General features: G+C 52.8%; 1 protein-coding gene and 5 non-coding genes across 6 annotated transcripts; all 6 read left to right on the forward strand.

The window, feature by feature from the left end:
- The first annotated feature begins 7,424 nt into the window (after window positions 1–7,424).
- On the forward strand, window positions 7,425–14,693 carry RPL3 (ribosomal protein L3). Its single transcript, XM_033866018.2, has 10 exons — window positions 7,425–7,542; window positions 9,031–9,223; window positions 10,031–10,199; window positions 10,756–10,891; window positions 11,941–12,127; window positions 12,632–12,792; window positions 13,299–13,400; window positions 13,820–13,915; window positions 14,253–14,372; window positions 14,593–14,693. The coding sequence occupies exons 1-10, from the start codon at window positions 7,540–7,542 to the stop codon at window positions 14,635–14,637; spliced, it is 1,212 nt and encodes a 403-aa protein (XP_033721909.1). The 5' UTR covers window positions 7,425–7,539; the 3' UTR covers window positions 14,638–14,693.
- Window positions 8,027–8,091, forward strand: LOC117314353 (small nucleolar RNA SNORD43). Its single transcript, XR_004529100.1, has one exon. It is a non-coding gene; the product is annotated as a small nucleolar RNA SNORD43 (small nucleolar RNA).
- Window positions 10,701–10,755, forward strand: LOC117314380 (small nucleolar RNA U82P). The gene has a single exon (XR_004529126.1). It is a non-coding gene; the product is annotated as a small nucleolar RNA U82P (small nucleolar RNA).
- Window positions 12,187–12,280, forward strand: LOC117314374 (small nucleolar RNA U83B). Its single transcript, XR_004529120.1, has one exon. It is a non-coding gene; the product is annotated as a small nucleolar RNA U83B (small nucleolar RNA).
- LOC117314373 (small nucleolar RNA U83B) lies at window positions 13,604–13,697 on the forward strand. Its single transcript, XR_004529119.1, has one exon. It is a non-coding gene; the product is annotated as a small nucleolar RNA U83B (small nucleolar RNA).
- Window positions 14,694–17,299: 2,606 nt separating the features above from the next.
- On the forward strand, window positions 17,300–17,429 carry LOC117314362 (small nucleolar RNA SNORA2/SNORA34 family). Its single transcript, XR_004529109.1, has one exon. It is a non-coding gene; the product is annotated as a small nucleolar RNA SNORA2/SNORA34 family (small nucleolar RNA).
- The last annotated feature ends 9,237 nt before the right edge of the window (window positions 17,430–26,666 follow it).

Below are 26,666 nucleotides of genomic sequence, written 5' to 3' on the forward strand. Positions count from 1 at the left end.
CTCCAGGTAAATTGAATGAACACCAAAGGGATTCATCTCCAAATCCCCAACCCCCCAGGGCAGAACATAGCACACATTCAGAAAATAGAAAAGATTGGTTGAATGGATAACGTTGAAACCTACAACTTCATCCTCCTCCTGAATTCTCTAGCCCAGTAGTTCTCAGTTTGGGCTATACTTGGAATCACCTGGAGAGCTTTTCAAAATGTCTAATGCCTGAGTCTCACCCTCAGAAACTACAATTTGTTGTGCTGAGATTCAGCCTGGGACTCAGAATGTCTAAAACCTCCCTGGGTGATTCTAATGTTCAGTCAATGCTGAAGAATCTCTGCTTTACTCTGTCCCTGAAACCACTCTCCACCTTTGCCAGCTGTGGGACCCTCAACCACTCTGAGCCTCAGGAATGGGCTGTAAAATGGGTATAATTAATAAGATGTACTTAGGGCCTTGCTATTTAAAGTGTGTACCATGGACCAGCAGCCTCGGAACCCCAATCCTCCTGAATCGGAACCCACATTCTAACAAGCTGCCTGATTTGTTTGCATATTAAAGTTTGAAAAACACTGTTTCAGGAGATTTTGAAGAATCACTGAGATAGTGAATATTATAATTATATAATGAATTATATGTAACGAGTATAACAGAATCTGGTAACAGGCATTCCTTATGTGTTCGCTGAATGAATAAATGACCCCTTGATTTAGATGTGATTGTTCTCATTTTACAGCTGAGGAAACAATGGTTTAGTTGGCCATTAGGTTAGCTGGTCGAATTAGTAAAATGCTGGGGGCGATGGGCATGGTGTTTGGGGGATGGCAAAAAGGGAAGTTTCCAGAGACTTGAAGGCCAGGACATACCACTACACTTTTTGTTAGAGAGACCCAGGATGTCCAAGCTTGAGGCTCCACTGACAATACTTACATATCCCCAAAACAAACAGGCTCACCATTGCATTTACCCACAAATATTTATGCAGCCCTGCTCTGTGCTTGCTGCTGGACAAAACAGAAAATAGCCCCATCTCTGAAGAAGCTGATAAGTTAGAATCCACAATGCAGGATAAGATCTGAGAAGCGGGAACTTCCCTGGTGGCGCACTGGTTAAGAATCCGCCTGCCAATGCAGGGGACACGGGTTTGAGCCCTGGTCCAGGAAGACCCACATGCCCGGAGCAACTAAGCCCGTGAGCCACAACTACTGAACCTGCGTGCCTAGAACCTGTGCTCCGAAACAAGAGAAGACACCGCAATGAGAAGCCTGCGCACCGCAAAGAAGAGTAGCCCCCGCTCGCTGCAACTAGAGAAAGCCCCCCCGCCGCGTGCAGAGACGAAGACCTAACGCAGCCAAAAATAAAAATAAAATTTAGAAAAAAGATCTGAGGAAGGGAGAGAGACCAGTTTATAAGATCAGGTGACTGAGGAAGGCTCCCGAAGAGATAACATACAAGATAAGATGTGAAGAGTATAGGAATATTTAAAGATTTTTGGAATAAACAAAAGAGATCACTGGCTATCCTTTTAATGACAAGCTGGAGCCTCAGAGATCATCTAGTTCTTTGTAGTTTAAAGGTTCTTCTTTGCCCTTAAACTATTTTGCATCTCTGTACACTGTAGACAAAGGATAGCAATGCACATAATCTTTATCTGTACACATGCAAATAAATCCTGTCCAGTGGAAGGACACTCCCACCCGAACCAGTGGAAAAAGCCAGTTTTATGTCTATTTGTAAATTCATTTCAACATTTCTTTGCTCCATATAACTACGTGGTTCTGTGTTCTCCTTTGAACCATTTGCAGCATCTGCCTGGTTTCCTCGTTAATTAATGAGCTAAATAAAAATCTTTCACATATGTTCCTTTTATATCTGTACAAGTGTCGTGATTTTATCATCTTTTACAATTTATGCTTTAACAAGAATAGAAGTCAGCCCATGTTCCGGGCAGGAAGAGAAGCAGGTCCAAAGACTCTGCTGCGGGGAGGGCTGCATGTGGAAGGGGGGAGGTCAGCGTGAGGGGAAACCCTGGGACCAAGGGATGTGCTGGGACCCAGCTGGCAGTCCCCAGAGGCCTCATATGGAAAGCCACTGGAGGTCTTAATCAGTGGGATAATGGTCTGATTCTCAGTATAATACCTACCTAGCTACTGAGTGGAGAACGGCTTGAAGGGGCAGGAGGGAGACCAAGAGGATGCACCTGTAGATTGGTTCAGCAATCCAGGTGGGAGGTGACCGTGACCTGGACTTGGTGAGTTGAGGGTTGAGTATCTGCTGAACCACAAACAAATGGGGATGGCACAGGCGAAAGTCTACAAGGGGACACTGCACCTGATTTCTTTTCTTTCTTTTTTTAATATTTATTTATTTTTATTTTTGGCTGTGTGGACTCTCTAGTTGTGGCACATGGCTTAGCTGCCCTGAGGGATGTGGAATCTTAGTTCCCCAACCAGGGATTGAACCCGTGTCCTCTGTGTTGGGAGGTGGATTCTTAACCACTGGACCACCAGGGAAGTCCTGCATCTGATTTCATTCATAGGATAAATGCTCTAGGCCTTTAGCAGGGAACTCAGCAGAGCCCATCTACATGACACCTGAGCAGGAGGTGAAGGCTTGTGGTTGAAGGTGTGAGCTCTGCTGTATGATCTCAGGAAGTTACTTAATTCTTTTGAGACAATTTCCTTAACTATAAAATGGAGACATAAAAGAGTGCTTTCCTCAAAGGGTGGATTGGATGATCCGATGAAATAAAAGACTGTTCTGCCCTCAGTAAATGGCAGCTAATATCATTTCCCCAAGAATAATAAATGCCTCAAGAACATTAAAATAACCTCTGCGTTGGTATACTGCCGCAAATATTTTTGGACCTTAGGTATAGAGTTGAGATACAAGGTAAGGACCTGTATTAGTCTCCTATGGCTGCGGTAAGAAGTCACCAAAAACTCGGTGGCTTAAAACAACAGAAACTCACTCTGCCACAGTTCTGGAAACAGGAAGTCTGAAATCAGGTGTCGGCAGGGTTCGTTCCTCCTGGAGGGGCTGAGGGTAAAACTGGTTCATGCCTCTCTCCTAGCTTCCGGTGGCTATTGGCAACCCTTGGCATTCCTTGGCTAATCTGCTTCCCACTTCACATGGCCTTCTCTTCTGTGTTTCTCCTCCCTTTAGCTTCTCTTATAAACACACGTGTCATTGGGTCCCCCATCCTAATCCAGGATGATCTAATCTCAAGATCCTTAGTTCAAAGTGTCCTTTGCAAAGATCCTTTTCCCAAATAAGGCCACATTCACAGGTTCTAGATAGACATATCTTTGGGGGATCACCATTCAACCAACTAGAAGACGCATATTTATTTATTTTTTCATAGAGTGAACCAATTTCTCCAACTCTATCTGCTAAATAGCTCCTGCTGTCCCCACTGGTTTGCGATGTCACCTTTTCCATGTACCGAGTTCCTATGTGTCGCCACAGCTTACGTCTGGGCTCTGCATTCTGCTCCACTCATCTGCCTGTTTTTTCTGCCACATTGTTTTTACTACTGTGATTTCATACTATGTCTTAATATTTGGTAGAGCACGTCTCCTACCTTGGCTCCATTTTTTTTTAAATGCTTTAAAATTTTAAGGATCTTGACTTTCCATATACATCTTAGAATCACTTTATGAGTCCTCTCCCTTGCCCTCAAATACCTTGAGTTTTTTTTGTTTTTTTTTTTTTTTGTGGTACGCGGGCCTCTCACTGTTGTGGCCTCTCCCGTTGCAGAGCACAGGTTCCGGATGCACAGGCTCAGCGGCCATGGCTCACGGGCCCAGCCGCTCCGCGGCATGTGGGATCCTCCCGGACCGGGGCACGAACCCGCGTCCCCTGCGTCAGCAGGCGGACTCTCAACCACTGCGCCACCAGGGAAGCCCTAGACTTTTCCTTTTTAAATAACTTTTTAATATATTTAAAAAATTTTTGCCTGCGTTGGGTCTTCGTTGCTGCGCGTGGACTTTCTCTAGTTGCGGCGAGCGGGGGCTACTCTTCGTTGCAGTGCGCGGGATTCTCATTGTGGTAGATTCTCTTGTTGCGGAGCATGGGCTCTAGGCGCGCCGGCTTCAGTAGTTGTGGCTCGCGGGCTTTAGAGCACAGGCTCAGAAGTTGTGGTGCACGGCTTCGTTGCTCCTAGGCATGTGGGATCTTCCCAGACCAGGGATCTAACCAGTGTCCTCTGCATTGACAGGCGGATTCCTAACCACTGTACCACCAGGGAAGCCCTTTATTTTTTTCTTGTTGATTTGCATACACCTCGCTCTGTAGTCTTAGACATGTTCTTGGAAGAAGGAAAGATACAGTTAACCCCATAACTGAATCCAAACCTACATATATAAGTTAATCTATCCTTTCTAAAAGTAACGTTATCTATCCAATATTCCAAAACGGATATCCTGACTCCTGCCATCTCTGCTTCCTCTCCCTGCCCCAACCCACAATGACTCATACAAATAGTCTCCAGATCCTGCTATCCTAAATATCTCCTGATTCTGCTCCTTCATGTCTACCCTCAGTGTCCTTTTCCAGGTCACCCACCTGACAGCTTCCATAGAGTAGTGAAAGCTCTTCTACCTTATTCTCACCTTTAGTTGGTCCTTTAATGTCATTCTTAGGCAGAGTAGGCTCAATACACATTTGCTGAGTGAATGAATGAATCCCTCATTTGACAGATGGGGAAAGAAGGCCCAAGGCAATAACCCAGTGAGCTATGTGCACTACTGGCAGGACTGCGCAGGTCTGTTGATACTCTCTTTTCTCTGACTGGAAAGAGGGAATTCCTTTTAGGGGGAATGGTTTGTCCAGGACCTTTGGTAACATTGTTTGTTAAATCTTTTTCAACCCTCATCACAATTTTAAACAGTCTTATTTGGTCTGCAATGGTAGCTGTCTTGTTCTCTTACAAACTCCCACAGACTGGTGCAGTGCCTGGCACAGAGCAGGCCTTTAGGAAGAATTTCTTATTGAGTGAATGAGTGACTCAGGACCCCAGAGCTCCTTTTCCAGTGAAAGGGCTACTGAACCCTGAGTCTGATGTCATGAAAACCCAACCTAGACTCAGTCAGACTTGAGCTCTGTCCTTTATTAATTGCATGACTTTTGCCAAATTATTTCCTCTTGGCCTGAACTTAGTTTTCTGTGTCATGTGGGCCATAATTCCTTGTCTGCAATTCTGAAATGAAAAAACTTTTTTTTAATTGAAGTATAGTTGATTTACAATGTTGTGTCAGCTTCTGGTGTATAGCAAAATGACTCAGTTATATCTTTTTCATATTCGTTTTCATTACGGTTTATTACAGGATATTGAATATAGTTCCCTGTGCTATACAGTAGCACCTTGTTTATCTATTTTATGTATAGTAGTTTGTATCTGCTCGTCCCAAACGCCAAATCCATCCCTCCCCCTTTCCTCTTTGGTAACTGTAAGTTTGTTTTCTATGTCTGTGAATCCGTTTCTGTTTTGTAAATAAGTTCAATTGTATCATATTTTAGATTCCACATATAAGTGATATCACACGGTATTGGTCTTTCTCTTTCTGACTTACTTCACTCAGTATGATAATCTCTAGGTCAATCCATGTTGCTGTAAACGGCATTAAGAAAAATCTTCTTAAGTCATTTGGTGGCAAAAACCAAACTAACCTGAATTTTTTTTTTTTTTTTTTTTTTTTTGCGGTACTCGGGCCTCTCACTGTTGTGGCCTCTCCCGTTGCGGAGCACACGCTCCGGACGCGCAGGCTCAGCGGCCATGGCTCACGGCCCCAGCCGCTCCGCGGCATGTGGCATCTTCCCGGACCGGGGCATGAACCTGTGTTCCCTGCAACGGGAGGCAGACTCTCAACCACTGAACCACCAGGGAAGCCCTAACCTGAATTTTTTAGGTAGCTAAGTTAGCCTTTAACTGTGAGGCTATTTATACTTATCCCACTCCGTGTGAATATTCACGTTTCTTAGCAGAATTAACGTGTTTCATCCAACAGCTTAGGGATGATTACATAATATATAGTATGTGCACCATATTGCACGGTATTATCTAAAACATGAAGAATGCTGAATTTGGATACATTTCTGGCCCCAAAGATTTCCAGTAAGGGGCTGAGGACTGTCAGAACTGCCACTGGGGGATGGCGCGAGGGTTACATGAGAGAATGTTTTTTTGTTTGTTTGTTTGTTCTGTTTTTTTGCGGTACGCGGGCCTCTCACTGTTGTGGCCTCTCCCGTTGCGGAGCACAGGCTCCGGACGTGCAGGCTCAGCGGCCATGGCTCACGGGCCCAGCCGATCCACGGCATGTGGGATCTTCCCGGACCGGGGCACGAACCCGCGTCCCCTGCATCGGCAGGCGGACTCTCAACCACTGCGCCACCAGGGAAGCCCGAGAGAATGTTTTTTAACAATGGTGTGAGCAATGGTCAGTCCCAGAATCCAAGAACAGGACGGGGTAGGATGGATGTGGAAGGTGGTATCTATGAAAAAGTGTGTGTATTCGCCTGCAGTGAAGAAGCTGGAGTAGCTAGTTAGGGCAGCTTCTTGGCTGGCAGGCTCAGAAGTTAAGGCTTAATCCACGGGAAACAACAAGGGTTGGGGGTGGGCGTGGGCAGGGTCATGGGAAGTAACAAAAAGGGATTTGATTCTTAGAAAGATTTGGAGGGGCAAGCCTGGAGGCAGGGAGAGCCGCTAGGAGCCGCCTAGGACCTAGGTGACCCCGAGCCCAAGCAGACATCAGCAAGGGCGATTCATGCAGAGTCTGGGAAGCAGAGAGGGCCAGGGTCCGTGAGGCCGGGCAGCTGGACCCAGGACCCTAGACGTGAGGTGGTTCCGTCGCCTAAGACCTTCAGAACCAAGCACGGGCCCCCACAGCCAGATTCTCGGAGGAATAGCCGAGATGGGGCTTGAGGGAGGGGGGCCCGAAATCAGGAAGCATTAAAGACAAGCTGGTACCGGGAAGCGGCTCTGGGTTGGGAGCCAGGAAACCAGGGTTCCTGTCTTTCCTCTCCAACTTCGAGCTGGTGGAAGCGGTGCGACTCGTCCCACTTCTATGTGCCTGCAAAATGGCAACAACGCTGTGTGGGACGGAAGCGGCATACCACGTGGGAAAGCGCCTTGGAACTGAAGCCCCAACAGGGTTACTCAATTCCAGAGGTTTTATATGAAACCTGCATTTCATATGAAAAGAACCGACGTAGCCATTTTCCTTCACCGTAACAGCCGTTTCATCAAATTTGGCTACTGCCCAACGCCTCAGGACAATTCTCTGCCGGCGAGTCCGAGACTTTTCACTAAGTTTGAACTCAGCCGCTCGCCGTAGAGCCTCTAAGTCCCGCCTACGAAATTGACGTCCCGGTCGGAACGTAAGCAAGGAGAGGACGAGCGTGCGTGGAAACGGCACCCAGTACCCGCCCCCCGACCCGACGTCTGCCGCGGGCGCGCGCTCGCACGCCGGAAGGGGCGGAGCCAGACTGGAATTTATATATCGCGCGCCGAGAGTCGAACGATCTCTACCGGCAGCATCCGACGGCAGGATGGTAAGGGACATTATGGCGGATTTCTATTTGTCTGTCGCGGCGGCATGAGTGAATCCGCGGCACATCCCCGCCATCTCGCCTCACCCGGTGCCGGGGTTCTGCTCTAGGAGCATGGGGCACTCAGCAGAATCAGCAGTCAGGTGTATTTTCTGAAAATGTCCGCGGCCTGAGGTTGGCTTTGGGCCTGCCGGTCGGCTGGCGAGAGGCCTTGCCACGGGAGCTGGGTTGGGGGGCCCAGGCCCGACAATCTCCAAGCCATGGATTATTTCCTAGATCTCGGCCTTAGCATTCGAGATCCGAGTCATGAGCACTTTCGCCAGGAGGACCTTGGGTGGGAGCGTTTGGCACTGTTGTGAAAGTGGGAGGTGCAGAAATCCAGGCCGCAGGCGGCAGGGGAGGCTTTGTGTATGGGTTGTTGAATCCTCATTCTGAAACGTCTGGGACGGTTGGTACAACTCCTTGGGCCTCTAGAGTTATCAGAAACCAGAGATGATGAACTTATTGACGGGCGGACAGAGACTTGTGTGCTGATTGTCATGTTCTGATTTGGTTCTGTCGAGTTCTAGTGGCCTCCACTTGCCAGTTAGCTCCCGTTGGGAGCATGAGGAACCTTTACTACCATTACCTGCCACCCAGCCGTTTGACCAGGAGTCCCTATTGTGGACAGAATGTTTATTGGAGTACAGTTGCTTTACAGTGTTGTGTTTATGCTGCACGACAACGTGAATCAGCTATATGTATACATATATCCCCATATTCCCTCCCTCTTGGGTCTCCCTCCCGCCCTCCCTATCCCATTCTAGGTCGTCACACAGCACCAAGCTGATCTCCCCGTGCTATGCAGCAGCTTCCCACCAGCCGTCCATTTTACATTTGGTAGTGTGTGTATGTCCATGCTACTCTCACTTCGTCCCAGCTTCTCCCCACCCCCGTGTCATCAAGTCCGTTCTCTACATCTGCGTCTTTATTCCTGCCCTGCCACTAGATTCATCAGTACTGTCTTTTCAGATTCCATATACGTGCGTTGGCATACGGTATTTTTCTTTTTCTGACTTCATTCTGTATGACAGACTCTAGGTCCATTCACCTCATTACAAATAACTCAGTTTCGTTCCTTATGGCTGAGTAACATTCCATTGTATATACATGCGTGGTCAGAATCTTAACTGACTCGCACATAAGGCTGCTTGTTAAGCGATTTTTAATGCCATTACCTGGTGTGCCTTTGTCCTCTTTAGAGGAAAAGGTGGGTGGTTCATGTTCTTTAACTTATAGGGTGAGGGTTTGAGATACATGTTTAACTCATTTGGCTGAATAATGCCCTTTAGATGTGTGATCCCGAAAAAAGTAAATCCAGCGCAGAAGCCTGTTACCTGGGTTCCTGGTGTGGATCCAGCGTTGCTGGGGATCTTAGAACCTAGGCCTCTGGGGATGCAGAGGCGTGAGCTACTTAGAAGGTGCTAACGTTGATCGATCATTTTCTCCTAGTCTCACAGGAAGTTCTCCGCTCCCAGGCATGGGTCCCTGGGCTTTCTGCCTCGGAAGCGCAGCAGCCGGCACCGCGGGAAGGTGAAGAGCTTCCCCAAGGATGACTCTTGCAAGCCCGTGCACCTCACAGCCTTCCTCGGCTACAAGGCTGGCATGACCCACATTGTGAGGGAGGTCGATAGGCCAGGGTCCAGTAAGTACATGCTGCACCTTCCTAGCTGATGGGAGGGTAGGAGTTGGTGGGAACTGACTAGATGGGGCCAAGCTCTCAGGAGAGCAGGCTTTGGAGAGATCAACAGAACCTCTAGATATCACAATGGAAATATATTTTAGGATCGATTAATGCTTCCCGGGTTCAGGTGGCTGGCAGTGCTTGAATTTTAGGCAGAGGGATGTAATGGTGTAGGGGAGCGTGATGAGGAAATTTGTCAAGAGCTGCAGCACAGAGAAGTATGCTAACATGGGAGGTGGCAACCATTGAGGGTTAAATAGAGACTCCACTCACATTTTAGTGGCAGCCCTGAACTGTGAGCCTCACCTGAACGCCTGAATACTACCCATGTTCCTGGGTTGTGAAGTTCGAAGTAGAAAAGGCGCTAAGTAGAACACGGTGCTGGTGATTGAAACACAGTAAATAGACAGTTAAAATGGTCTATGCTGAGGAATTACTACCTCACTATACTTAGTACTCTTGTATCTTCTAGATAATAAGGAGTTTGTCCCTGGAGATGGTTATGATAAACCAGCACCGAAACCAGGCTGTTACTTGGCTGCATAGGGTCCAGATAGTTTTGTGCTGAAAAGGTCAATACACACACACTGAGCATTCAGCAGTGAGGGAGTTTGGGCTGCGGTGCAGACTTGCCCACAAACCTTCCTGTCATCTGAAGCAACTTGCTTTGCTGGCCTGGAAGGGTACGCGACATTTTCCCAAAAGACGGCCCTCCTGCCGGGTACTTGAGGCAGCCCGCTCAGGTCTAACTGCCTGCTTTGTCTGCAGAGGTGAACAAGAAGGAAGTTGTGGAGGCTGTGACCATCGTGGAGACGCCGCCCATGGTCATTGTGGGCATTGTGGGCTACGTGGAAACACCTCGAGGCCTCCGGACCTTTAAGACCATCTTTGCTGAGCATATCAGTGATGAATGCAAAAGGCGCTTCTATAAGAACTGGTAAGGGAGCCGATGCCGCCCTCGCCCTGGGTTAGGCTGGCCAGGAGGGCCAGGGCCTCAGCTCCGTAGCCGGGGCGGGGGGAGCTGCTCTGGTGTCAGGTTTTGCAGGACAGAGCAGAGCAATTCTTTGCTGCGCTGGGAGCAGCATCTTGAGACATTTCCTTCAGTGCTCACCTTAGTGGGTGCTACCTGGAGTCAGTTCAGTATTTCCTGAGTTGCTGGCAAGTGTTGAGTCTACTTAGAAGCTGAGGGATAGCAGTAATGCCCCCAGACCCCACCACCCCCGGTGTGTGGTCTGGTTAATGGATAACCTGGAGCAGGAACTTGTGTGTCTGAATGTATGTGACTTGCATCATTAATCTTGTGGACTTCTGCCCAGCTCCGCTCGGCTCTGCCCGATGAGCTCCATCCAGGCTCCGCTTGCCGGTGGAAAAGGCTCCTTAGAAGCCGGCAATGAGCCCTGTCCCCACACGGTGCCCGTGTCTTCCGCTCACCCCTTGGAGGGTGATGAAGGCTGGCACCTGGCCCCCTCCCCAACTCTGCTCTGCTCCTGAAGGCATAAATCTAAGAAGAAGGCCTTCACCAAATACTGCAAGAAGTGGCAGGATGTAGACGGCAAGAAGCAGCTGGAGAGGGACTTCAGCAGCATGAAGAAGTACTGCCAGGTCATCCGTGTCATTGCCCACACCCAGGTGAGCGCCCACTGCTTATTGTCAATGGAGGTGATGACCTACATGACCACCTGTGGCCTTTGGGGGGCTCGGTTACCTTCTGAGTTGATCCTCAGCTCACACGGGTTTTGTGTCAAGCCTCGGGATTTTAGGGATGGTAAGACTTTGAGGTTCTTATACTTATTTCCTGGAGGAGGAAGGGGTTGTTAAAAGCAACACAGTCCAGCCAGTGCCCTGCCTTGAGGCCTGGGTTCCTGGGGCCATGTTAAGGACAGTTGTCTGCTTGAGAAGGCATCCAGGTCTCCTCACATAGGGTTGGTTTATTTGTTGCCAGCAGAGGGCACTGTGTCCCCGATGGTTCTTAATTAGGGAAAACCACATCCCATTTTAGAAGAACTGGTTGAAGGAACCCGTGAGTCATAACTAACGTTGTCTAGCCCCTAACTGAAAATAGTGTTGAGATGCTGGCTGTTTGCACTTCAGACCTGACATGTGAGCTGAATTAGCTCTTGGTTGTCTAGGTAGGAATGGGTGCCGCCTTTGTTGTCAGTCTGGGCGATTATCCTGGGTGTATACCCACGATTCTAAGTGATCAGTAGTCCTGTGTGGTTAGTGGCGACCAGATTACCATAGATTTGTGGTGTGTGTCCATTACTGAAGACGGGTCAGTAGGATAACACTGGACAGCTCTAAAGTCTGTTTAGATTCATTCCCTAATCACAGCTTGTACTCTAACAGTGTTCTCCTGCTCCCAAAATAAGTGGCTTACTGATAGTTGACAGAGCAAGGTAGATGGCCAGGGTAAACCAGGGCAGGTACCCCAAGGGAACTGGCCAAAAGGACAGTGAGCAGGGACATTGGGCTGGTTGGTCCCAGGATCTGGTTAAATCAGCCTGTCTTAAGGTGGGTCTGGTGTGTCTGTCAAGGATCAGTTTATTCTGACCTGATTCAGGCACCAGAATTGAAAGGGGAATGGTACCCCGTGGGGAGTCGTAACACTGGAAAGCAAAACTGTTGCCTGTCGTGCCCAGCCTGAGTTCCTCTCACCTTGAAGCATCTGTTCCTTTTAGATGCGCCTGCTTCCTCTACGCCAGAAGAAGGCCCACCTCATGGAGATCCAGGTGAACGGAGGCACTGTGGCTGAAAAACTGGACTGGGCCCGAGAGAGGCTAGAGCAGCAGGTCCCTGTGAACCAGGTGTTTGGGCAGGATGAGATGATTGATGTCATTGGAGTGACCAAGGGCAAAGGCTACAAAGGTGAGCTTCGCAGTGGCCCACATTGCTGTGGCTAACCTGGGAGAGGGGTGTCAGGCCCAGCTGTTCTGTGATGAGGCCCTGGAATGAGCGCTGGGTGCGGCGCCCGAGTCAGACTGCAGAAGTATTCCTTGCTGCCTTCCTTCTGAGGACAGTGCTGTGGTCAGGTGGCTGGGGTAGCATGTGGGACCGGGCGTGACATACATACGCTTTGAGCGCACTGCGAAACGCGCTGGGAGGCGTCCTGAATGCTCTCAAATGAGCATGATCACGTGCTAGTAGGGCTGATTTTCCAAGGCCTGTTCTTTGCTGATTATAACTCAAGGGTTGTGTCTCAGCTGGTATTCAAGCTTGCGTGGAGACAGAAGAAGGGAGAGGACATGGCAGTCATGTTGCATTGCATGTTCTGTGGACAGAGTACCACAAGCTCAAGTTGGGCATTCATAGCAAGAAAGGGCCAATGGCATGGGTGCCAGGCACCCCAGTAATAGCATGTGTCTATTCCAGGGGTCACCAGCCGTTGGCACACCAAGAAGCTGCCCCGTAAGACCCACCGAGGGCTGCGAAAGGTTGCCTGTATTGGGGCGTGGCACCCCGCACGGGTGGCCTTCTCTGTGGCTCGGGCCGGGCAGAAAGGCTACCATCACCGCACCGAGATCAACAAGAAGGTGAGGTGCCCAAGGGCGTCCTGTGGAGACTTTAACCCTAGGAGAGGGGCAGGGTGGTCCCAATGTTGGGAATTGGGGTTTCCAGTCCCCGTCACCATCGGTCCATTTGTGGCGGAGCACCCCGTGGACTTAGTTGCTCGTGTCTGGTGGCACAGTTCTGACTCTCGGGTGTCATGATAGTAAAGTGCCGTCCTTGAATGTGGTTCTGGTGCAGCTGACCCTTGGCAGGGCTGAGGACGTGAGCTTTGTCTCCCCTCTCGTGTTCCATAGTGTTCGGAGAAGCCTCATCCATTGTCTCACTGGATGGCATTGTTTTCAGTTCAGGCCCAGCCACCTTTTCTTTGCTCAAAGCCTGGGACGCCCCCTCACTAGGGCCGAGGTCATAGCTGCTTTCCCAGAGCCCTTTGTAGGCTAGCCCACCCCCAAGATGGATCATTTGTCCCTAATGGCTGTCCTTGCGTCCAGTTTTCTTGTTCTCGAGTATTTATGCTCATTTCCTCCTTCAGATCTACAAGATCGGCCAGGGCTACCTCATCAAGGATGGCAAACTGATCAAGAACAATGCCTCTACTGATTACGATCTGTCTGACAAGAGCATCAACCCTCTGGTGAGTAATGGGAGCTGTCCATGCAAAGCCTCAGATATCTGGTCTGGGGGGGTGGATTTCCAGTTCCAGGCCTCCCCTATGGGGCTGGGGCCATTTTTACAGCCAGTTAACTGGACCCCTGTACAGCATCCAGCTGTCTGCACCCTTTGTCATCGGTTGGGTGGAGGGGAGACTGGCTCGTGAGGAGTGGGGTGGCAGGCCCAGCTGTTCAGTGATGATGCCCTGGAATGAGCGCTGGGTGCGGCGCCCGAGTCAGACTGCGGAAATATTCCTCGCTGCCTTCCTTCTGAGAACAGCTCTGGTCAGGTGGTGGGACCACCAGGACCTGCGGGGGCGGGGGGTGTCGTGTGCGCGGTCAGACCTGTCTCCAGCCCCATACTTGATCTGTGCTGACCTTTGATGGCCTTGCTCCGTCCCAGGGTGGCTTTGTCCACTACGGTGAAGTGACCAATGACTTTGTCATGCTCAAAGGCTGCGTGGTGGGAACCAAGAAGCGAGTGCTCACCCTTCGCAAGGTGAGGCTGGAGGAGGGGGTGTTGAGCTCTGTTTGGGGGTTGGGAGGGAAGGCGGGGAGGGATGCTACTCCTGACTTTGAAGGCCCAGGAGGAGGGAATTCTGTGTCTGGCCTGGCCCGGCTGTTTGCTTCTGTTCTTAATTGTATTCTCATCCGCCTGGTGGCAGGAGGAAGCCCCTTGGTAGGGGCTGGATGGTGGTGTTTGGGGTGGGTGGGTGTCCTGATTCCAGGACTGATTTAGATGGAGTTGACCTCTGCCCTCTTAAGATGAGGGACCTGTGAACAAAGATGGTACAGAGAAAGGCGTGGCTCTGTACCCTTGCTCTCTTGGTCCACAGTCCTTGCTGGTGCAGACCAAACGGCGGGCCCTGGAGAAGATCGACCTCAAGTTTATTGACACCACCTCCAAATTTGGCCATGGCCGCTTCCAGACTGTGGAGGAGAAGAAAGCGTTCATGGTGAGCACCTACCTCTCTGCCCTCGGGCTGGGGTGGGGGTGGCTTTCAGCTGCTGTCTCCTGTCAGCCTGCCCATCTGGTGCTGATGCAGAGGAGGCCACCTTGTGCCTGCGTGTGCCCCGGGCTGTGGAGACCAGCCCGGAATCGGATGGCACTGCGGTTGGCGGTTATTCTTAACTGCCTTCTATCTCTAACCTTGCCTGCTGCATTTCTCTCCACAGGGACCACTTAAGAAGGACCGAATTGCAAAGGAAGAAGGGGCCTAACGTCAGAACAGATTATACGGCTGGTAGAATCTCAATAAAGTTATTTTCCAGTGACATCCATCTGCCTGTACTTCACCTTCCCGGTCCTGGCTGCCTCCCTTGGCCCTCATGCTCCCAGGAGCGTGCTGTCCCCCCAACCTTTTTGGTTGCCTCTTTCCCCTGCCACTTGCCGGGCCCCATGCTTGAAGCAGACTAGGTGAAGCGGGGGGCGAGAGCCAGCCAGCCTGGTCTGCCCTCACTGTACGGCCAGCCTGGGGAGTGAGCTCTGTGTGAAATGTTTGTCTCAGGGTGAGGAAGCTGGGGCTCTGCTGTAGAAGTTGTGTCTGTGCAGCTTGGAAGGGGGCAGTGAGGATCTGGTGTTGCTGTTGCCCATGGGCAGGGCAGGGCAGGCAGGGCAGGACCTGGCTCTCTGCTGAGTGTACAGGTACCTAATTTAGTCACTAATCCGTGCAGGAGGGGTTCCAGTTAGGGCTTGTGGAGGTTCTGTAGCCAGCGGCAGAGTTCTGGCCATGGGAGAGGGTGCCGTGTAGAAGCCCTGAATGGCACCTGGGAAAACACTGGAATGTTTGCTTTGAGGAAAGCCCTGGTGATCAACCAGGACTTCATTAAAACAGGTGAGAATGTGGACCGGCAGAGGTCGAGTGCCTTGACCAGACTCACCTGGCTGGGTGAGGTCATTGAACCCCAATTTCCATTCTGGTCTAGGTCTGCTTTGGTAACTTGGCTCAGCCCCCGGTCCCGTGCCGACCATGTTGTGCACCTGCATCATGTAGGCTGGTAAGAGCTTGGCTGCTAGAGCCCAGCACCCAGTCCTGTGATGTCTGGCCCACCCTTTGGTGGGGTGACTGAACCCCAGTCCAGCCCCTGGCATTCCAGGTGTACAAAATGCCCCCGCTTATTCCCCTTCCGGCCGCAGCTGCTCCCCACGTCACATCTGCCCGTGTGGTGTGTGTGCCTCAGCCCCACCTACGTGGAGGGCAGAGAGCACAGCTGCAGCAGCGCCGACGGCCCTGCCCGGTCTTCTGGCAGACAGCTGGTTGCCCACCAGTTAATCACTTGGGTTCTGGCGTCTTCTGAGCCTTAGTTTCCTCTTCAGAAGGGGTAGTGATAGCTGGGGATAGATGGAGGTCCCATACTTACGGTGCTGTCTCAAGATGACTGGAGGTGGCCGAGTTGAACCTCTGGTTCCCAATGAGCATGGTATCCCCATGACTCGCGTGAGGCCCGAAGATGTCCAGTCAAGGCACAGAGGAGGTTGCAGGAATTACATGTGGGCCCTGAGGCAGAGGCTGGCTGAGGTCTGGAGGGGCTGAGCAAGAGCCCTTGGCATGGGACCCCTCCCCAACATCTGTCTGCCCACTTCTCTGGAGTCCCTTCTGATCTCTGGGGGGCAGTGGGCCTCAAAGCCAACTTCTGGGCCAATTTGCCACCCCATGCAGCACCCGTCGGCTCAGGATCCAGGCCTAGACTGGCCAGAGCTGCATTTCAGGCTGGAGCCACCAGGGGGCGAGAGTGGGCAGCACCCAGTTGGGGCAGCCCTGCAGGAGGACCTCCGGGCTTTGCGGGGGGGCGCAGAATCCCTTCCCCAACTGCTGTCTCTTCAGATGCCCCATAATCCTGGGAGTCAAGCCCACAGCCGGAGGGGGTCAGGACCTGCCTCAAGGCCACCAGGCACCTGCGGCAGAGCCAGGCGTGGGAGCTGGGCTCCTGGTCTTTGGGTTCTATTCACGGGAACTTCAGTCATATCCTGGGGAGGGTGCTGAGCTGGGCAGTGGCCCCACAGCGTCCCCTCACTCATCCCGGTTGCTCTTGGCCTCTTAGCCTGTGGGCCTCCCCAGACCCTTAGGCCAGCCCTGGAGCCCAGCTGCCCACCCAGCCCAGGTACGAAAGGCTTTGCAGGTCTGAGCCGTCGTGGCTGGGCCTCACTCCCTTTCAGGACTCTGCCCAGTTGTAGGTACGGCCAGGATGACTCGGGACGTGGGTCCAGAGAACAGGCTGAGGGTGTGCACATGTGCCTCCAACAGCACAGGTAGAGCACACGCTCACGTCCCCACACATGTGACATGTGCGCAAAGAGCCTTTTCAGGGGCAGGCTTGCTTGACAAGGGCTGAGCCCTTATCTGTTGACCATCCCCGCGTCCCCATCCTCGTTTCCACCCTGCCCCTGGCCAGTGAGTGCTTTGAGGCACACCCAAGGCCACAGATCTGAGCCTCAGCCTCATCTGGGTGGTGACTGGCCACCTCAGAGGTGGTGGTTATGGGACCCAGTGTGGAAGACAGCCCCAGCGCGTGCACAGAACGCCTGGAACTGGTCAGGACGAGTAATTGGGCTTCCAGGGGCAGCGGAAAGCTCAGCCACGTGTGTGGGATCAGCTTCATTCTCAAGAAACCTGAGCACCCGCGGTGGACAGAGCACTCCTCCAGGTGCTATCTCTCAAGGAGCTTTTATTCTAGTTGGGGAGGGCAGACAGGAGACACAGGCAAACAAGACAGTTTCAGAAGTGATGAGGGACTTCCCTGGCGGTCCAGTGGTTAAGACTGCTCTTCCACTGCAGGGGGTGTGGGTTCGATCCCTGAAGATCCCACATGCCCTGTGGCCTAAAGTAAGAAAGAAAGCATTTGTCTGCTAAGGTAATATTTGGGTAATACAAATGATAACGCTTTCGCCCTGAATTAAGGCCAGCAGTTTGCTGAAGGTTTTGGTTTTAAGCAGGAGCGTAAAGTTCCTGTGGTCTGTTGGCCATTTCAGAACTTTATGCATGAAATGGTTAATTCATTAGAAAGAAACATCTGAGTCATTGGTGATAGATGTGGGTCAGAATTTAGAGGTCCCTGATTTAACTTTCTTCATTAGAATTATATTACTGTTAAGTCTAGTTACTACAAAAGTTGCTGTGGATCCAAAAACAGAATGATTCTGAACTGAGCTTTCTTTGAATATTATCCTTTTGTATGGTCAGGGCCCTGATTTGTATATTTTAGACTTCATTCAAATTGGAAACTTAGTAAATATAAGTTTGGGGCTGTAAAGCTTTTTGAGTTGTATATTGGGTTGTGAAAATGCATCTGTATTATGGACATTGAGAAAGTTACTTTCATAGTAAATGCACTTTATTTTTTACTTAAAAAAAAAAAAAGATTTTTTTTTGCCCACGCTGCATGGCTTGCGGGATATTGGTTCCCTGACCAGGGATTGAACCCGGGTCCACGGCGGTGAAAGCACGGAGTCCTAACCACTGGACCGCCAGGGAATTCCTCTAAATGCACTTAGAAAAAAAGTGATGAATGCTGTGAAGAAATAAGACAGGACATTGGGATGCCGAGTGATGGTGCAGAGGAGCCCTTTCTGAGACCTGAGGGTGTAAAGGATCCAGCCTGGTGGAGCTCTAAGGGGAGAACGCCCCACGCGGAGGGAACAGTAGGCACAAAGGCCCTGAGGTGGGAACGAGGCTTTGGGGCTCAGATCTGAACTCCCGAGGGAGGCAGCTGAGTGAGTTCCAGGAAGGTGGGGCCGGCTCCGCCCCCAGCCCCGCCTCCATAGCCAGGACCTGGCATATAGTAGGTGCTCAGTAAATGTTGTTCCCAGGGTCTCTGGGAGTCGCCCGTTCTTGTGTACGTCTGGGTGTCCCATGAGGGGGTCCCCAGGCATTTCCGTGGGCCTGTGGTGGGCTGGGCAGCGGTCTGGGCCTCCTGTAGACCTTGTTTGTGTGTGTCACAGAGAGTGCATCTCCAAGTGCATGGCGGTGTGTGCTTCTTGTCACCGGAATCCCCAGACAGACCTCTCTGGGATCCTGTGGTGACAGAACAAGGAGCCTCATTACATTCCTCCTGGAAAAAAAACAAACCTGCTGGGAATTTCTGAGCACGTGGGAACAGGGAGGTGGCAGGAGCCACCATTGCCGTAAAAGGCAGAGCCAGTGACTTCGAGGAGCTTACCTGGGATGGCCTTGGGGGATGGAGGGGTGGACAGGCTGCTGCCACCTCGAGGGCTCAGCCCAAAGTGCTCTCCCCCGATCCTCACTGACAGCCTTGCCAGTGGGGGCTGCGTGTTTGCCCCTCAGTCCTCATCCCCCAAAGCCTCCAGCCCTGTCCCCCCACCCCGGCGGGGGGGCCCAGCCCTGGCTTCCGGCGGCCTCACCCTCCTCCCATCAGCTCTTGGCAGGAAGCTACTTGTCTGAAGCTTCTGTGGTGCCCCTGCCCTGCATGCGACGTTCTGGCACTCAGGCTGGCGCTCCGGACCTGCCGACCTCACAAGTATCGGGTGCCTCCCGGGGTCCGGACTCCTGGGCTGCTCCCAGGAGCCCAAATAGCTCTCCCTGTCCTTTCAGCAGAGGCTCTGAAGCCAGGTCTGGACCCCTGAGAGGAGAGGGGCCTGACCCGAACTCTTGGAGGCAAGAGAGCAACATCCATGAGCCCAGGAATGAGAGAGGTGGCATCCAGGAAACTTCCAGGGCCTATTAATACATCAGAACTATTTAAATGTCTGAATGACCTGTGTCCTTGGCACCCATCGGCCCCCTGGACTCACAACGCTGCCCCTGGCCCTCGATAACAAGCGCTCATGTTGACTTTGAATGCCTCTGGAGGGTGGTGCCCAGGCTGACAGGTAGTAGTAATTGTGAATACCTTATACCTATTGGGTACTGTCCTAAGTACTTTATATATATAAACTCAATACTCAGGATCACCCCTTGAGGCAGCTTCTGCTATTACCCCATTTTATAAACAAGAAACTGAGGCTCAGAGAGAGTGAGCCACTTGCCCAAGGGCACACAGTGATAACTGGCAGGGCTGGGAGTTGAGCCCGGGCGTTACTTCACCCTGAACCTATGGTACTAGGGGCCGGGAAAGGATATTTTGGCTCAAGGGAGAGAGTCGGGTGCTTATCTGGTTTTGGTTTCTTCGGCCGCGTGTGCAGCGTGCGCGATCTTAGCTCCCCGACCAGGGATTGAACCCATGCCCCCTGCAGTGCAAGTATGGAGTCTTAACCACAGGACAGCCAGGAAAGTCCTCAAGGGTGCTTATTTGTTGAGTACCTACTGTGTGCCAAGCATTGTGTTGGACCCTTTCAAAGCCATCTTATTTAATCCTTGCAATCACTATTCCCATTTCACAGATGGGGAAAATGGGGGCCCAGAGAGATACAGAGAATCCTCCCAGGTCAGAGAGCTAGAATATACTCTGTCAGGCATCTTAGGTGCTGTGTCTCACTGAGTGGTCATGACAGCCCTGTGAGTCGTGAGTCCAGGTTCCTGCTGACACTCCTGTTTGCACAATGAGGACACAGAGGCATGGAGAGACCAAGCAACGGCCTCTCACTCAGGAGTGCTGAAGCAGAGAGTCAAATCCAGGCACCAGCAGCTCAGCGCTAACCACTGCACCGCACTGCCCCACCGAGTTGGGGCCTGGAGGCTCCCAATGAGGAGCAGGAGGGACACCTCATCCCAGCAGCCACCGCGGCACCAATGTTCCTTCCCCCGCCGCCTCTTGTAGGCGCACACCCTGGGCCCCTGCTTGCTTGAGAGATGGGGGCACCAGGGGACAGGTCGGGGTGGGGGAGCCAGGTACCACAGCCGGCCCCACCTCCTCCTGTCCCAGCCCCGCAGCTGGCCTCTGGGCCACCGGGCCTCATGTGACTATGGAGAAGTAGCCCCTCCCGGCCGCTGCCTGCGCCTGCCCCTGCCCCACGCCGCCAGGCGGAGGAAAAGGGCCGTGAGGGAAGGAGCTAAAGATAGCCGACTCGCCGACTTCCCCATCCTCACTGGCCATCACCTCGTCCCCCGTGGGCTCCTCCAGGGGGTCCCCACCCCATGGCAGCCACTCCTCAGAGCCTGGTTGCCCAGCCTGGGGCACCACACAGGGACCCAGGCAATGGTCCTGAGGTGAAGATTACCCACCCTCCAGGCACCGGGCCGGGCAAGGATGTGCCTCGTCCACTCTCGAAGTACCCCCCGACAGGAAAGGAGCATTATTATCACCTCTGTTATTATTATTAATAAATTTATTTATTTGTTTATTTTTATCACCCGTTATTTATTTATTTTTGGCTGCATTGGGTCTTCATTGCTGTGCGCGGATTTCTCTAGTTGTGGCGAGCGGGGGCTACTCTTCGTTGGGGTGCGCGGGCTTCTCATTGCGGTGGCTTCTCTTGTGGGGCACGAGCTCCGCGCGCAGGCTTCAGTAGTTGTGGCTCGCGGGCTTAGTTGCTCCACAGCATGTGGGCTCTTCCCGGGCTTCTCATTGCGGTGGCTTCTCTTGTTGCGGAGCACGAGCTCTAGGCACGCGGGCTTCAGTAGTTGTGGCTCGCGGGCTCTAGAGCGCAGGCTCAGTAGTTGTGACACACGGGCTTAGCTACTCTGCGGCATGTGGGATCTTCCCGGACCAAAGCTCGAACCCGTGTCCCCTGCGTTGGCAGGCGGATTCTTAACCAGTGTGCCACCAGGACGTCCTCACCCCTGTTTTATAGGCAGGGAGCCCAAGCAGAAGGGGGCAGCAGCTCCCATTCACACAGCAGTGCCCATGAACACATCTCCACACTGACACAGCCACACCGTTTCCATCAGGCCAGGGCCTGTGAACTCCCCAGCACGGCTACACGAAGGCCCGTGGAGACACCAGCCCCTCTTGCTTCCTCAGGGCCAGCCACTAAGCTAAGCACTGCACAGATACATCCCATCAAAGTCAGGGCCCTCCCCTGCTCAAGAGCTTCCCATGGCTCCCCGCTGCACGTTCATTCATTCATATAATGGAAACATGTACTGAGCACCTCCTAGGCATCAGGCACCTTGGTGTGGCGTTCAAGACGCGTGGCATTTTAGCCCTAGTCTACCTACCGGCTCGTCACAAGCTGCTGTGCCTCGGTCGTGTGGGACCACCAGAGTCATTCTGCCCAGGCCTCCTGGGTCTGCTGCGGTGACCCGCGTGTTGAGTACGGCTGGATCCTGGCTCGGTCTCTTCCCAGCACCACGACAGCCCTCGGAGGCCGGAGGGAGGATTCAGTGGGGTCCTGCATGGGATGTGCCCCTGCCCTGTAGTCTTCACTCAATGTCCAGCACACACTCTCCATCAGTAAATACTGAATGTGCGGACGGCCCCCTGAAGAGGCAGTATTTTACTTCCATTTCACAGATGGCAAACCAGGGCTCAGAGAAGGCCGCTGCCTCGCCGAGGCTCGCACAGCCAGCCCATGGTGCTGACTGGTCTGGCGCCAAGGTCCACGGAGCCCACAGAAGTGGCAGTTGGCAGCCCAAGGGCCAAATCAGCCCACAGATATGTTCAGTCTGGTCCTCAGAGCGAGCTTCATAGCTTGGCTTTTATCTTTAAAACCTGATCAATAGCACAAACCCGGAAGCAATGATCTGAGAGCTGCTGAGGGAGGGTGGTTCCCACAGCCTGGGGAGTGCCTCTCGGCGGGCAGACGAAGCAGCCCCAGCTGCACGTAAACCTCCCTGAGGGACCCTGCACGCTGCGGCGGCCTCCACAGTTCCTTTGGTACGTGTGAAATATTTTACATTTCATTTAAAAACAAGTAAGTCTGATCTGTGCTGTTGGCCTGGCCCTCATCCCAGCTGCCCTGAGAACACAGTATATGGGCCTCAGTTTCCTCATCTGAAGCATGGGGGCTCAGGGAGGTCTGGGTTGGACAATTTCTCAGGGCCCTTTCAGCTCCGAGGCTGGGACTGTGAAAGCCAAAGGCCAGTGCAGAGTGAGGGGAGAGAGAAAGGAAAGGAGGGAAAGATAGAGAATTCCATGGGCAGCAGCAATCGGGGAAGACTTTCTGAAAGAGGGAGGCTTGACCTGAACTGTGAAGGCTGAGCAACACCCAGCCCAGGGCAAATAGGAATGGATGGCTCTGGAAGGGTGGGAAAGCACAGTTCAAAGGAATGAGTTTGTAAGAGAGGGATTTCAGGCACAGCAGGAAGCAAATTGAGGAGAGATTTGGGGGTGGGTTGTGGGAGGTCTTCCCTGAGACCCTCCATCACACCTCATCACAGGGGACCCGCTTCTCCACACCGGGGTGGGGTGGGTGGCAGCGGGGCAGTTGGCTTCTTGGCCTGTCCGTGCACTGTGTCTGGAGCCTGCCGTGCATTGGCTCATTTACTCCTCACATCTAGGGCCGGCAGGTACGACGAGGACCCCCATTTCACAGAAGAGAATCTGGGCTTGACCCCCAGGCTCCTCTGGGCCTCTTTTATCTAGAGGAGGGAAAGGAGAGGAAGCCTTTCCTAGAAGCAGGAGGCTGATCCCTTGAGAGCATCTGCCTAGGCCGTTTCCCCTGCTGGGAATGCTTTTCCCTCTGAGGCTCGCTGTCTCTGCTGCTCCCTCACCACCCCCACCAGGACTATCACTGCGTTATTATTTTTGCTGCTGTCCGTCTTCCCAGCCACACGGCCCCTCCTCGAGGCAGGGGCTGGGTCTGCTCTGCTCATTTTGTGCCCTCTGCACCCAGCTCGGTGCTGAACACGAAGTAGGTGTTCAATAAATATTTGTTGAAAGACTAATTGACCGAAGGTATGAATAAACAAACTTCAGGGGCTTCCCTGGTGGTGCAGTGGTTGAGAGTCCGCCTGCCGATGCAGGGGACGCGGGTTCGTGCCCCGGTCCGGGAAGATCCCACATGCCGCGGAGCGGCTGGGCCCGTGAGCCATGGCCGCTGAGCCTGCGCGTCCGGAGCCTGTGCTCCGCAACGGGAGAGGCCATAAGAGGCCCGCGTACCACACACACACAAAAAAAACAAACTTCAGAATGAGTGAAGTGATTTGCCCAAGGTCATCCAGGTGGTCAGTGAAGCGTGGCCCTGTGGAAACCAGGGCTCCTGCCTCTTGCCTTCTGTCTGGTTCCCCTGCTTCTGTCTGGGTGCCCTTGTCTAGTCTCCACCCAGCAACCAGAGTGACCCTGTTAGAACTCAAGTCAGGCTGCATCCCTCCATATGGAGTTTCAGTTTTACAAGATGAGTGACAGGGATGGATGGTGGTGATGGCTGCGTGACAAGGTGAATGTATTTCATACCACTGAACTGTGTACTTTAAAATGGATAAGTTGAAAAAAAAAAAAAAAGGTTAAGTTGGACTTCCCTGGTGGTCCAGTGGTTAAGACTCCACAGTTCTACTGCAGGGGAGGAGGGCTCGATCCCCGGTTGGTGAACTAAGATCCAGCGCGGTGCAGCCAAAAAAACCCCAAAAGGTTAAGTTGGTATTTACATGTATTTTTAATTTATTTATTTTATTTATTTTTGGTTGTGTTGGGTCTTCGTTGCTGTGCGAGGGCTTTCTCTAGTTGCGGCAAGCAAGGGCTACTCTTGGTTGCAGTGTGTGGGCTTCTCATTGTGGTGGCTTCTCTTGTTGTGGAGCATGGGCTCTAGTCGCGCAGGCTTCAGTAGTTGCGGCACGTGGGCTCAGTAGTTGTGGCTCACGGGCTCTAGAGCGCAGGCTCGGTAGTTGTGGCACACAGGCTTAGCTGCTCTGCGGCATGTGGGATCTTCCCAGACCAGGGATAGAACCCATGTCCCCTGCATTGGCAGGCGGATTCTTGACCACTGCACCACCAGGGTAGCCCTGTTACATGTATACACACACACACACACACACACACACAGCATCCCTCCTCTGCTCCAAACCCTGCATAGCTCCCATCAGATACCCAGTCACCAGAGGGAAAGCCCAGGCCACCACAGTGGGCCAGGCCCTTCACCTCCCCAACGTCCGCTCCCTCACTCATACTCATCCACAGCCACACTGGCTTCCTCTCTGTTCCTCTAACATGGCGGGCTCACTCCTGCCTCAGGACCTTTGCACTGGCTCTCCCTCTTCCTGGAATGCCCCTCGCCTAGAAATCTGCAGAGATGCTGCTTTCTCAGTGAGGAGATCATCCTAACTGCCCCTGCAACCTGCTCCCCCAGCACTCCTGATGCCCCTCTGGGCTCAACTTTCTCTCCTCCACTGCCTATTCCCTGCCACCATCTGTAGAATGGAATTATTCATCATATTTACTGTTTGTTTTCTCCACTCCCTGTTCTCCTGGCTTCCAGAGAAGGCAGGGTGGGAAGGGATGTGGTCTGGAGTGCGTGAGAGAGAGGGGAGAACTCCAAGGCGGCAGCAACTTCCTCAAAGCAAATTTAGGAAAAGCTGAAGTGAAAAAGGCTTGGGCAGCTGAGGACTTCCTGCAGCCGGTCCCAGGGGCCGGGGGCTTGCGTCCAAGTCTGTGTGCGTATGTGTGACTTTCTGTGTGTCTCTCTGTGTACAATTATGTGGGCTGAGGGCATCCTGAATCGAGGGCCATGCCCTCTCGGAGCTTTAGGCGGTCAAGCTAGGTGGTCTCTGGCTCCAGGGTGCCCCGAGACCCCCCAGTGCTGTGCACCCAGCGCTTCTGTCTTTCCCTCTCCCTGGACAATGCAACCTAACGGGACAGCGCGTGGGCTCTGGAGCTGGGCTTTCAGGGCACCTATCCCAGCTCTGCCACTGACTGTGTGACTCTGAGGAAGCAATTCAGGCACACTGTGCCTTGGTCTCACCATCTGAAAAATGGGCATGATCAGACCAGAATCTATTCCTAGGCTCTTGCTGGGATTTGATGAGGAAAGGCATGTGAGGGGCCGAGACCAGCGGTGGGCCCTCAGTAACGACTCACTATTGGTGTCGGCCTGAGACCCAGACTGGGTGAGACCCAGCCCAGTCTCCCCAGCCTCGGGAAGTGGGTGTCTGGGAAGAGGCTGCCACTGGCAGTGCAGTGAAGCTGCAGAGGGGAAACCCAAGGTGGCACAGAGGAGGCACTGGCCCCAGGCAGGTGGCCTTGCTGAAGCCTTAGAGATGAGGATGCTCTGGCTGGGGACGGAGTGGGGAGGGGAGTGGGCTGCAGAGAGATGGCCTGGCGGGGGCTGCCTGGAGCTCAGTGAGACCCATGCCTGGTGGGATCAAGGGATGAGGCTGGAGTGTAGCCACAAAGCTCTAACTGAGTGCCAGCCTGCCTTAGACTTTGTCCCTGGGCAGTGGGGAGCCATGGAGGTGTTTGAGTGGGGCCATGGAGGCCTCAGCTCAAGGCTTCTGGTTCCAGGCCAGTGGGGAGACACCATCACAGCATAGGCTGGGAAGACGAGACATTTTTGCACAAAATACTTAGAAAACAAAGCCTGAGTAATTAAGAGCACTCTGCTTGGTGGAACAGTAAAGTCTCAAGGGGCAAAGAGGCCCAGGGGAACATGATCTGGGAAGACTTCCTGGAGGAGGAGGCCCTAGAAGTGAGCCTTAGTGGAAGCAATAAGGGACTCTGCTGCACCATGTTGGGTGACTTTGGGTAAATGGCTGCCCTCTCTGGTCTCAGATCCCATGTGCCCTGACCCAGGCCTCTCCACAGTGGCTGTCTCAGCTCTGACATTCCACGGTCAGGAAAGGGGACAGCTGGAATCTGCCAGGGGCAGATTCAGGTTCTTGGTTTAGACAGAGACCCCGCCTGCCTCGGTTTCCCCTCTGCACCGGGCTGGGGTGAGGCAGGGAGGATAATAATGCTTGATTGTCAAAATCTTGTATGCCTCGGGGGCCAGATGCCAAGGATTGTTTTCCATTCCTAGGAGGGTGGGCCCTTCCTGCCAGGAGAAAATTCCAAGCTCCTGCAGCCAGGGAGGGGGTAGATCCTGCCACCCCCTGTGACCACATACCCGCCACCCAGACCCGTGGCATCAAGGGCTTTCTTTCTCTTCTGCTTCTCTCTCGGCAAAGGAAGCCACCCAGGGCCTGGAGGAGAGACCCTCTCTCCTTCGGTTTGCTCAGAAGCGCCCCCTCTCTTCCCCGTCTCCCTTCCTGCCTTTGCTGTTCCAGGAGCAGAGAGACCTCCCCAAGGCAGGGGACTGTGGGACGACCCCACCAAGGCCTGGCTGGTTCCTGGATGTCTGTTAGTCTGGGTGGTGGGAAGAACCCAGGGCTCGTGTCCTCTGGGATAATGAGATTGTTGTTTGGGAATTTTCTGCTTCTAAGAGCCTGTGCTCCCAGAACTCCAAACCATGGAAATCCAAGTTTCTGTGGTTCTGATCTTTGGTT

The sequence above is a fragment of the Tursiops truncatus genome, chromosome 11, assembly GCF_011762595.2.
Source record: "Tursiops truncatus isolate mTurTru1 chromosome 11, mTurTru1.mat.Y, whole genome shotgun sequence".
Taxonomy (NCBI): domain Eukaryota; kingdom Metazoa; phylum Chordata; class Mammalia; order Artiodactyla; family Delphinidae; genus Tursiops; species Tursiops truncatus.